Source organism: Botrytis fragariae (genome assembly GCF_013461495.1).
Source record: "Botrytis fragariae strain BVB16 chromosome Unknown tig00000037, whole genome shotgun sequence".
NCBI classification, from domain to species: Eukaryota; Fungi; Ascomycota; class Leotiomycetes; order Helotiales; family Sclerotiniaceae; genus Botrytis; species Botrytis fragariae.
Window position 1 is genome coordinate 296,770 of NW_023500990.1, and position 12,168 is coordinate 308,937.

The 12,168-nt window shown below is 42.4% G+C and overlaps 5 protein-coding genes across 5 annotated transcripts; 2 read left to right on the forward strand and 3 right to left on the reverse strand.

Annotated features, from left to right (window-relative positions):
- Positions 1-108: 108 nt before the first annotated feature.
- Positions 109-2,011, reverse strand: Bfra_011427 (putative mak32 protein; the record flags this gene model as incomplete). The annotated part of the gene is made up of 2 exons (XM_037341754.1): positions 109-1,367; positions 1,942-2,011. 2 exons carry the CDS (start codon positions 2,009-2,011, stop codon positions 109-111), a joined length of 1,329 nt encoding a protein of 442 aa, XP_037194611.1.
- Positions 2,012-2,782: 771 nt separating this feature from the next.
- Positions 2,783-5,074, forward strand: Bfra_011428 (putative adenylyl cyclase-associated protein; the record flags this gene model as incomplete). The annotated part of the gene is made up of 5 exons (XM_037341755.1): positions 2,783-2,841; positions 3,039-3,309; positions 3,674-3,969; positions 4,023-4,569; positions 4,625-5,074. The coding sequence occupies 5 exons, from the start codon at positions 2,783-2,785 to the stop codon at positions 5,072-5,074; spliced, it is 1,623 nt and encodes a 540-aa protein (XP_037194612.1).
- A 461-nt stretch (positions 5,075-5,535) lies between these two features.
- Bfra_011429 (uncharacterized protein) lies at positions 5,536-6,217 on the forward strand (the record flags this gene model as incomplete). The annotated part of the gene is made up of 2 exons (XM_037341756.1): positions 5,536-5,582; positions 6,085-6,217. The coding sequence occupies 2 exons, from the start codon at positions 5,536-5,538 to the stop codon at positions 6,215-6,217; spliced, it is 180 nt and encodes a 59-aa protein (XP_037194613.1).
- A 314-nt stretch (positions 6,218-6,531) lies between these two features.
- Bfra_011430 (putative het domain protein pin-c1 protein) lies at positions 6,532-8,664 on the reverse strand (the record flags this gene model as incomplete). Its single annotated transcript, XM_037341757.1, has 3 exons — positions 6,532-7,897; positions 8,032-8,047; positions 8,097-8,664. The coding sequence occupies 3 exons, from the start codon at positions 8,662-8,664 to the stop codon at positions 6,532-6,534; spliced, it is 1,950 nt and encodes a 649-aa protein (XP_037194614.1).
- Positions 8,665-9,497: 833 nt separating this feature from the next.
- On the reverse strand, positions 9,498-11,536 carry Bfra_011431 (putative amino acid permease protein; the record flags this gene model as incomplete). Its single annotated transcript, XM_037341758.1, has 6 exons — positions 9,498-9,880; positions 9,967-10,241; positions 10,312-10,400; positions 10,452-10,643; positions 10,690-11,076; positions 11,126-11,536. 6 exons carry the CDS (start codon positions 11,534-11,536, stop codon positions 9,498-9,500), a joined length of 1,737 nt encoding a protein of 578 aa, XP_037194615.1.
- Between the last annotated feature and the right edge of the window lie 632 nt (positions 11,537-12,168).

Genomic DNA, 12,168 nt, shown 5'->3' on the forward strand with positions numbered 1-12,168 from the left:
TCTGTCTTTTCTGCATCAATTTTGAGATTCGACCTTTTTCTTCCCTCCCTTTCCTCCCCAATACCAGTTTCCCTGCATTTATTTTCTGAGAAACAGGCGCCAGCTCTTCTACCTAGACGGACATTCACTGGGTGCAATATCTACTCTCCCCATAAACTCCCTCAATCTTTCCTGAACCACTACCCCATTCCACGTTTCCATTTCCCTTGTATCATCTTCCTCTTCTTCTCCCTCACGTTCCTCCACCCAGTCATCTTCCTCGCCTTCTATCCCCTCGGTATCTTCCAAAACACCCAGGACCGGTACCCCCACCTGTTCAATGGCAAAACTAGCTGCTACACTCCCCCAACAACTAGCTTCTATGATTCCCTTTCCCCTTGCCAACGCCACTGCCAAACCACCTAAAAATGCATTCCCGCCTCCCGTCGGATCTACCACTTTATGCTCCTCCTCCCCCTCTCCAGCTTGATGATAAGCCGGAATCCATTTCTCGATCCCCGGGTCGACAGGAACATAGTCGTTTCTTTCGAAGCTTATTTCTCCAGAATCACTAAGTAATCCTGCGAATAAATCTTCCATATTCATATCTAGTGTTAAGCCACCTCTAGATCTATTTGCCGGACGTTTTCTTCGATTTTTCTCCGCACGTCTATTTCGTCCTCCGTTCTTCGCAACATAACATCCTAACGCTCCACATCTTACAACAATCGCGTAAGATTGCAATGGCATTGAAGATAAGAGTTGTTCACAAGAACGTTCTACTGCTTCCATTGATATTTCTCCTTCAGGGGTCATACCAGAATCAGGATCGCCCATGAAACCTGCTAGTTCCGAGTGATTTGGTGAGAGGACGTCGATATATGGAAGGACATTTGTACAATTCAAAAGTTCGTCTGGTGTACAAAGATCTGGGACTGGTTCCCATATGAAAAGTGGTTTGGGATGATTGGGAGAATGTGATTTCCGAAGTGAGAGAATGCGTGTTACAAGATCTATACAGCGATTTGGGGAACATATGAGGTGGAAAGATTTTGCGAATAAGAGAGGAGGATGAGAAGCTATAGATGATTCGTCCAGTCGGAGTTTTGGGGTTGTGTATTTGAATGAGCGGGTTTCGTTGCTGTCGTAGCCATTCCAGCCGCGAGTTGTGAGACGGGTGGGATCGGTACGGATTAGACAAGAAGTTTGCCAAGTGGTTATTTGAGATGATATTGACGGGGGGAAATCGGAGCCTTTATCTACGATCCAAGAGATTGTTTTGGAGAGCGGTGGAGGAGAAAAGAGACGGGCTCCTAAGGCGGAATAGGAACCGGCACCACCCAGGACATCATACACTGAGGGAGTTGGTGGGAGGTAGTGTATCTCATCTACGTTGGAATGTTAACATTTATCTCAAAAGGAAATGTGACGGTAAGTTTGTACGTGAGAAAACAAAGTATGATTATGGTTATCTTGTTAGATATATCATCCCTGAACATGAAGATAAAATACCGGATAAAACCGGATAAGACATCGTAACGCCCATTCTTGAAAACAATGAGGTTTGAAAATACAGACACATCTTTTCTTTCCCAAGGAACTTTATGAGTTCGTGATAAAGCTCCAATGGTATACGTTGTGGCTGAAGACTTACATTTGGTGAGACCAAATTTAAAGTATGTACCTCATGCATGAACAACATAAACATCCCAACCGTTTCACGAATCTTGCCAACAGTTATTACTTGAAAATAGAAACCGTTCCATGTAGAATTTGAATATCACTAGATATAGGATAGAGAGAAAAATCAAGTATCAATGAATGAACATTAGGTCGACTTTGACCAATTTTTCCACATGTTTCAATTGTCCGAGACTTCTCAAGTTGTTCTGAAATTTATGAGCCCCTCCTCTCCCAAAAACAATGTGAAGGATACATGAGTAAACACCACTTTATACATACCAATTATAAACATTCCCAGAGTACAAAAATCGATTTCTTGATGGTTAGATATTTGATCATCTTGGTCCATGTTTCAAATGAATGTAAAATGTATGCAATAAAAGAAAGAAGTGAGGTATGAGTTGTATACCTGGGTATCGGTAGTATTCTACTCTCAAGTGAATGAATGAGATTGAGAAATGAAATGAAATGAGTGTACGAGCAGAACTAGGTAGGTACCAGGTCAACAGATAAGGCTGAATGTCAAATGAAGTGACGGCAGCCCATCAGCCCACTAGCCCACCAAATGTTAGCCAGGTGTCACACAAGACCAAACGGGTTAGCGGCAGCCTTGTCTCATGGTACATATCAGATTATGTTTGGATTATGTAATTGGCCCTCTCAGCAGTCGGAAAAACGGGCAAGGGCAAGGCATCTAAGTGAAGGAGGGAGTGAAGCTTGAACTGTGAGTGGGTGTAAAAGTGCTTGCGTGGATTTATTAGGTAGATGGATTAAATGAAGAACATCATCACATCACATCACATCAATACCTATTCTCTCTTACTTGCATACACACTCTTCTCCATCTCCCTCCCTCTCGACTTGTTTGCTTCATTGCACAAGAGCTCTTTCTCGTCGCTCCATGCCAATCTGGTGAATTCACAGCTTCTTTTATTTCCCTACTAATTACCATCCTATATTACATTATTTATATGCGTAATTAGCAGCCTTTTACCTCCTTCCCCTTGCATTAGCACAACGAAACATCGAGCACCAGACAGCTCCATTCCCTCCAACAACCTCCTATTCGATCGATCATTCCTTCTTCAACAAGAATTTGGAACAATTCCTGCACTTCAATATGTCTCAACAGCCTGAAGCTGTAAATAATATGCATAATTTGACTACGCTCATAAAACGGTAATTGTGCTTCATATTTCTGTCCTTTCAATATCACAACTCAATACTACCACACAACTCCACTTCCATCTGCCTCTAGAATCTCCATTACATACATTTATTTGCATTCACATCCCAATTCTTTCTGGAAATTAAATCAACATGTCATCAATCGATCCTCGCATAACCAGCACCGAGCTAACCTTCATAATCTCCAGACTCGAAGCCGCAACCTCTCGTCTTGAAGATATAGCTTCCTCTACCATTCCACCTCCTCCTGCATCGTCCATCCCTCTAATTTCTCCTCCGGTCGAAGCTGCGAAAACAAATGGCACAGCTCCGCCACCAACAATCCAAACACCAGATATCAAAAAGATCATCGAGGATCCAATCCCAGGAGTAGTCTCAGAATTCGATAATTTTATTCAGGGGGCGGTTAAGAAATATGTTAACTTGAGTGATGAGATTGGAGGGGTCGTTGCGCAGCAGGTAGGTTCAAGGGTCTCATTGATTTCATCGTGGCACGGTGGGGATGGTTAAATGCATGCGTGGCATAAGATGGAGTGGATGAGGGGCATCTCATGTTCGAATATTCTATTCTCACGGCAGAGGTAGGGGTGGGTGGGGAAGTATGGGGGAAGCTCTACATCAATTGATTAATTGGTTGATTGATGGAAAGTGTCATTATGGGGGCAAGCCCCCAAACCCCCATATCTCGCTGCGCTCGAAGATTTTCTTTGCAAATAGTCTGCCTCCGCGGCAGCGGCCCTCGGAGAGCCAGCGGAGCGTTATTTAGTTCAGCGATAGGAAACTGAAGCTAACTTATTCATCAAAGGCATCTAGTGTATTGAAGGCATATGTTGGACAACGAAGATATATTTTGATTACTACAAAGTCAAAGAAACCTGGCATGCAAGATGAACCATTCCAAAAGCTCATCAAACCTCTCCAGGATTCATTTACTGCTGTTGATGATATCCGAAAGTCCAATCGTGCATCACCATTTTTCAATCATCTCAGTGCAGTTTCTGAAAGTATTGGTGTACTTGCTTGGGTTACAATGGATAACAAACCATATAAACATGTCGATGAATCATTGGGATCTGCTCAATACTACGGAAACAGAGTATTGAAGGAATTCAAGGAGAAGTGGGTCTTCTTAAATTTAATTATTTTAGATGGTCATTAATTTTTATTTACAGAGACCCAAAACAAGTCGAATGGATTCAAGCATTCTATCAAATCTTCAAAGATCTCAGCGAATATGCCAAGGATAACTTCCCAAATGGTATTCCATGGAATCCAAAGGGTGAAGATTTAGAAGTTGCGATTAAGGATGTTGATCAAAAGGTTCCAGCCCCTCCTGCTCCTCATCCAAAGGCTGCAACTGCCGGAGGAGCCGCACCACCACCACCTCCTCCACCTCCACCACCTCCAGTCTTTGACGACATTCCATCAAAGCCAGCACCAAAACAAGCAGATGCAGGTGCTGGATTAGGAGCCGTTTTCTCCGAATTGAACAAGGGAGCAGATGTTACCAAAGGATTGCGCAAAGTGAATGCTGATCAAATGACACATAAAAATCCTTCTTTGAGAGCAGGTGCTACAGTTCCTACTAGAAGTGATAGTCAATCCAGTATTAGTTCAAACCGAGGAAAGAGTCCTGCTCCTGGTAAAAAACCTAAGCCAGAGAGTATGAGAACTAAGAAGCCTCCTGTTAAAAAATTGGAGGGTAACAAGTGGTTTATTGTGAGTTACTCTTTTGTTTGATTGGAAGTAATTCGTAACTAACATTTCGGAACAGGAAAACTACGAAAATGAATCTGAGCCAATCACAATTGAGGCATCTATCTCACACTCAATCCTCATTTCCCGCTGCTCAAAAACTACAATTATCATTAAAGGGAAAGCGAACGCAATTTCTATTGATAACTCCCCTCGTCTTGCCTTGGTAATTGATAGTCTCGTTTCATCGATTGATGTTATCAAAGCACCAAACTTCGCACTTCAAGTATTAGGCACGTTGCCAACCATTATGATGGATCAAGTTGATGGTGCTCAAATTTACTTGGGAAAGGAGAGTTTGAACACAGAAGTCTTCACGAGTAAATGTAGTAGTGTCAATGTACTACTTCCAGATTTGGAAAGTGCAGATGGAGAAGGAGATTACAAGGAGGTGCCCTTACCCGAACAGTTGAGAACTTGGGTGGAGAATGGGAAGGTTAAAAGTGAGATTGTTGAACATGCTGGATAGATTCGTTCGGATGGATTGTGGGCTCTTGGGAGATGCTTGGTGGAAGCTCTTTCGGGACGAGGGGATAATGAAATGTGGTGGAAAATTTTAGTGGATTTGAAATGATAGATACGGTGAAGCGAAGTGGTATATCATCGTATATCAGTTGAAGTTTCCAGGCAGGGCAGAGGCCAAAGTCGAACTGTAGATACATATCCATCTTTATGTATATCCGAGACTGGTCTCGCTTGGTTGTCTGGTGGATTTTAAAACGAAGATTTTCCACTCATCGTATCGTGTCGTGTTTCTTGTGTGTAGCGACGTTTCTGTACTTTTTTCTCTCCGTCCTTTCCTTTCGAGATGAGTATAGAGTGCTTTGAGTTGATTGATATAGATTAGATTCGACCAGTGAGCAGAAAGCAGATTGTACTATTCTTGTTGTATCGTCCGATGTATCTTGGGAGAATGATATGGCGTCCAGAATGGCTATTCGAGAGAGTGAAAAGATGATTGTGTTGTTGAATCAGATGTTCGTATTTATGCATATATCAATCTTAAAGATCAAGTGTCTATCCTCCCGATCCATCAGACCTTCTCACATGCCAACATCCCATCTAAAGATTCCAATCCATATAATCCAAGTAATCCAAATCCACACACTCCCTCCACCCCCCTAAAACTCTCTCATCAATTTCTCAGAACCAGAACCAGGACTAGAATTCGCGGCAAATAAATATATGCGAGCTGTGAAATCTCATTCCGGTCCCGAAGGATTATATTATATACCGTGGATGCTAGAGGATTTTCTAAAGACTCTAGTGATACTTCGATTATGTTTATGCATATATATATATCTTTTGCTCCGTTGCTTGTTCATGGAAACATTCTCGTTTGCGAGATGAGGGATGTACATGTGTATGAATCTAGTCAACCGTTTTAGATTATCTTATTCATTCCCTTGGGGAAAGACATCACTCGGGAGGAGATTTATGGGGATCTGGAATGAACAATTTCTTATGTGCTTGTATTAGGGGTTGTATTGTTCCTGTTTCTTTTACTGGTGGAGAAAAGTATGCGGAGGAGCTTTTGAGGAGTTTTTGGTATGATGAGAAGTTTAAGGGGGGTGTTACGATTTTGAGTGCTCTGGCTTCTGTTCTGGTGTGATAGGGGTGTGTTCATATTGTTTATTTCTTGACTTCTTGGACCACATTTTCTGTATTAATTCAAGCCATGAACGAATTTACCAGCCACATCGTGAGGCAGAAACCCTTGTAAAACTTCAAGTGCGGCTATGGACCTGTTGAAACAGATAGTTATTTCCAAGACTCAATCGAAGGGCAGTGTTAGTCTAGCAAGAATTTTCACTTTAAATTCTTCCCTGGGGTCGACAAAGATATACATCATCATTCGTTCGTCATAAATAGTTTCTCAAATTTCAACCCTGAGAATATTCCCAAATCGTAAGATATCTACAGTAGCTAAACAATAGTAACTCGAGACATCTCAATAGAATCGAACAGAATTTTTAAATTTGCAGGCGAAAACCAATCTCTTGAAGCATTTTTGAACTTCCGAGTAAATTGAAAGAGACCAACACGTTGATAATGTCCGTTGCTCAATCTTTTTAGAGTCAAAAAGTACTGGAGACATCCAAAATTTTGGGGGCCAAATCCCTCTCCCTCTGCCAATAACATAAGTGTACATGCTTCAGCCTTAAGATCCTCAGCGGAATCGTAAAACTTTTGGAAAAGCCTCTCTTGCACGCCATTCATCGGATGAGTTTCTAGGGAAAGAACCTTGGCTTCAAGAACGAGCTTTCGACATGCAGGTGTGTTGGCAATCTCAAGACAAGTGACGTTGATATGGTGTATGCCTAATTGGAACCGAACCGGAGAATCAACCGAGACCCAAGACCAGGAAGGAGCACGATCATTTCTCGCATTGCCATGCTTTTTATCAAGTCTATCCCGAGCAAACTTGTCTACTTCCCAAGACAAATGCCGTTCGACTGTGCTTTTCATTACACCAAAAATATTCTCGTCATTCCACACAAAAGCGAATTCTTTTGCAATAGCAGATATGGCAGGCAAACGATCTTCAGGATTCGTAAGATCACGCCCCGTAAAGTCTTGAACTATCCAGTTCCAAGTTTTAGCGCGACGAAATGAATCTGCCATTTCTATTGCCACGTCCCGTCCAAAGACATTTGCAGGTGCTCGAAGAGTATCGAATAAGTATACATAGTGACTGCTTACGGTGGGCTCGAATTTTAAGGACTGGCAATGCCATATTAGTTCCGTAGATCGAAAAGAAAGTAATCTGGGTGATAGTATTGATTCCTGAAAACACCAGGCTCTTTTATCCACAGGCTCTTCATGCTCAAAAACGTATATGATCTTAGAAATATATGCCTTCGAGAGAGATTTGTCGGGCAAACAGAATGGGATTTCCAATAATTCTGGTTTGGGTCTATGATCAAACAATCCCCCGTTCACCGAAGTTGCACCTGCCGCAGATATTGTTACTGTGGCATTCTTGTAAATTTCTCCCATTCTCTCAATCTCTCTAGCTTTATCAACCTCGCTATCTTGGATAATGCACAGTGCGTCGATCCATACATATCGTATGCCAATACTTCTAGCGATAAAAATTGTGTCTCTGAAGGTTAAGGGTAGATCATCACTGTCAAAGCCACGCAAGCAATCTTCCAAAGTAGAAGTGGTAGTTGTGAAGCTCTGAGATCCTCCCCAACAGTAGCTCAAAGCAATGTAGTCATCTTTTTGATCGTGCGTACTCGCATGTAGGCGAACTAGACTTGTGATTTCAGGTTCTATTTGAAGCACTCTCGTGGGTAATTTTGGTTTAGAGTATCGACAAAATTTCGAGTGATGGTGACAGCAGTCATGTAACCATGTTTTTATTTGGGGACGATCCTCTTAAAATTATTCTTGGCTACAAGAGGTTGCTGATCAATGTACGCAGCTGCAGGACTCCCTAGAAGACAAAAATTAGTAGGATTTGGTTGCACAAAGCATAAACTTACCTTGATCAGCCAAAAGGCAAGTAAAGTCCAAAGAAGACCTAGGGAAGTCGAAAACAATACGAGTGATTTTGCGTTCATTAAACGGATATTCAGTTGACTCGTCATTTCCATTGAATCCTGAAAGCAAGTAATTCTTTTTAGCAGATTTCGAGATTTTCTTGAAAAGTGACAGTTTACTCTTGGATTTCTTGCCGAAGCGATAAACGGACACCAATATGTGCTCATCTTGATCTTCATTGTCAAAAGCAGAATAGTGTGTGTACATGTATCTGCATAAACCGCATCCGCGATCCGCTGCTTCTTTGATTCCTTTTTTAGTGTTATGCTTATAGCCTTTCTTGGAGACGAGACTTCTCAGGTTCTCAATTGTAGAAAACATTGGCTCGCAATGATGGCATAGCTGCTGAGTCTTAGCCGTCTCAGGCAACGGAGTAGAGACTTCCAGCGATTCGGCTTCCATCAAATCGACAGCCTCAGAACGTTCTAAAGCATCCAGATGATGTTGATTTTCTTCCGACAGTGCAGAATAATCATTGACCGAAGATTTCGCTTCGAGTTGTGATGACATCTTAATGGTACTTCATTCCGAGGCGGAAAGCTGTTAGATTACAACGAGAGAAGACGAGAACACTTCACACGATGCCGGCATCGTTGATGACCTTTCAGAGTCTAGAACAATGTAAGGATCGCCAATTTAGGTATTGAGAAGGATACAAAGTCTCCAAAATCTGCATGCACTTTGTGGAATGAAGATTTGAGAAGAAGGATTAGCTTGTAAAGCTGTAGATGTCCTTGAGGATGCGGGGTTTCATTGCTAACTGGTTATCGCACAATCGCCTCCAATGAAACCTCGTCAGCCTCATCATGCAGAATCTCTGTTCGGGGCGTGGTAGTATACTCGGTGATTTGTTGAGGTCGAATGTGTAAGCATCAAGACATTTCAAGTGATGGGAAAATAAAGCAGAACTATAACATGTGATGTTCATGATGATGATTAAAACACGTGCTAGTGTTGGCACTATGTTACACGCGGGTAGATTTACTTTCTCAGGGCATAGTTCTTTCCACTTACGCTCGAAATTACTTTATACCTCAGTAGTATATATTTTCCCTACCGCAGCTCACTTATAAAAAGAAAGCTTTGTGTATTATAAAACGTGACGCTCTTTTATAATCATCATGCAGGCATGCAAATCGTTGGCCGGTTCAGCTGATTAACACATGATTTTTATCACATGATAGTCACACTTAGTGCGAAGCTTTCATTGATTTTGCATTTTGTGCGAGGGTCATAATCTCATCTCTTATTCTCTCCTTCTCCCTATCTCCTTAGAGAGCTCATAGCCCAGATATTGCTATTTTTATTGCCCTGTGAGACACCCTACCTAACCAGTATCACCTTCACCCCGACTTCTTTTCTTGGCCATTCAACTCTTTCCCCTCCCTAATTTTATCCGATCCATCCTCACCCACCGTTTGCCCATCTTTTCCCACAATAGCGTTGTCCATCTCCGCATTCCGAGAACCATTCCCGGAACCATCTTTATGAATCATGTGCTCCACATTGATCTTTGGCCCCTTGAACCATTTCCGAGCACTAATCGCATACCAACACATAGCCAAAGTCATCGTACCTCCGTATATTAAACATGTGTAGTTCATATTCAAATCGTTTAGATCTGCTCCTGTAACTGAAGGGAAGCAGAGAATTGGAATTATAAGGACAACCCATCCGACGGCCACGACACCAATGGGTGTTGAGAAACGGCCTAGGTTCCAGGGACCTATTATTTTATCAGTTCAGTTCAGAGTTTTAAGTTAATGAACATGAGAATAACGGCAGATAGATAAGGAAGGTGGAGAACAATACCAGGACGAAACCTTCCCTTCGCACTAAAGACTTTCAACGCGATAGGGAATACAAAAGCGATATATTGCGCAATAGCACCCATGCTAAAAACTGCCCCAATGGCCACCGGGCTAGCAAACATCAGAAGACCAAGAAGTGCACCTAGAGTGAGGACAAACCAAACGGCGTAGACGGGTGTTTTGGTGTGAGGATTTACTTGTTTGAGCCAATGAGAGCCGGGGAGAGCACCGTCGCGGGAATAGGCGTAGACAACGCGGGATGAGACGACTGTGACACTGAAGATGGGAGTTAGCTAAGGTTCTTTGACAAAATAAGTGAAGGGATATGGGAAAGTTGGTGGTTTACCCTTGCCCAACAAAAAATTGAGCAACCATATTAAGTGAAAACATAGCTAGTCCAGCTTTTGGACCAAGAACTTGGAGACACAAGCTTCCCTGTTACGGAATCAGTCAATAACTTCAAGCTTTCCAAGACGTAACGTTTACCATAGGTTGACCATACTCTCCAGAGACTACGTCTTGGATATCCTTCACGGTATACGCAATGACCAAAATAATCGCCCAACCAAGCCACAGTCCTAACTGAGCTGTCATAACAATAGCCCTCGGACCAGAAATGTTTGCATTAGAGCACTCCTCGCTCAAATGAAATGGTGCATCATAACCAGATAATGTCCACTATTCCATATTAGTTTGACCCGTACCAAGGATTCGACTGACTTACAATAACCGACAGAAATCCCATCAAGAATGCAAACCCAGTAGGCCATTCAGTCCCGTTCACAATACCCTCAGAAGTCCACACTGTACTACTTGGATTTGTCTTTGGTTCATTGATCGAACCCGCTGGGAACCAAATGACAAAAATCAAGAGTACAATCACGTTCGTGATAGTCCCAACCGTATTCAATACTCCAACAAACTTAGTAGAATTCATAGCCAGAAGACCTTGTAAGACTAGCAAAGACAAAAGCAAAAGATATACATGCCATGTTTGAATAACATAATCCGGATGAACAATTTGAGCAGCTGTCAATATCATAGCTGCGAGTGCATAGTTAACTGCGCACGGTGCTGTTACTTCGCCAGCAAAATTCGACCACCCGGTTATCTCTCAAGACGTTAATTCAGATTCACATTTCGGAAAATTGAAAACATACCCAAGAACATAAAGGTCCATAACCCTCCGGTGCCAAAACGGCCGAAGCATAATAAAGACCTCCCGCCGTCGGCATACTCGAACACAATTCGGCCATTGCAAATGCTACAAATTGTATCAAAATGCCCGCAACAAGCCATCCCCATACCGAGCCCGCCGTTCCACTATATCCAAGATTATACCCCAGAGTCGATGCGATCGATGGCAAAAGACCTAGACAGGAAAATGAAACTCCAAAAGATGACCATATTGATAGTTCTCTTTTGAATTCTTGTTTGTAGCCCAAAGAAACGAGAATCTCCTCATCGGTGGTGACTTCATGGTCGATGACTGCGTGACCGCCTGTGTTTTGGAAGATGGATGTGACGTGAGGGGTATTCTCATCTACTGTATTCCTACATTTTAACGCCATATTGAGAGTCGATAGAAAATGAGATCTTTCTGACAACGTTTGAAGACCTTACTTAAGGCTTTCAGGAATGAAACGAACAGTCCCAACTCTGTGGAACGTAGCAAATCGTAAACTCGACGTGTACAAACATCGTTGATCTTCAACAGTTTTATCTAATTTTGGCACTAGGCCAAGATAAGCAAATGCAGGTAACATGGTATGCTGTGTGAGTATATATTTAGGAAGGTAGCAGTGAGATATGCCGAGATCGTCCAGATCAACTAATTGGTTGAAACCCGATGAGACGGTGAGGAACGGCCGAGATGGCTCAATGCTGATATTTTCGTGGGGTAAAATCGCCCTACGACTGGTCACCCTTCTCGGCATACATATTGATGACCGGATCAGCACCACTCCGAAGAAATGAGAAAGTTTTCCTATGGATGATTTGAAACCTGCATGCAAAAACTCCTTGTGAGTCTAAATCACGAGTATTCTCGCAATGTGAAAGCTTGAGAGTGTGTTAGAAAAAGACTTAGGGTTGCAACCTCACAAGATCACGAACGATAAAGATGTGAACTTTGCTACATTCTCTTTTGTATTAATATCAATTCTCGGAAGCTGAGAAGCTCAACGGCACTAATTTTCTAATC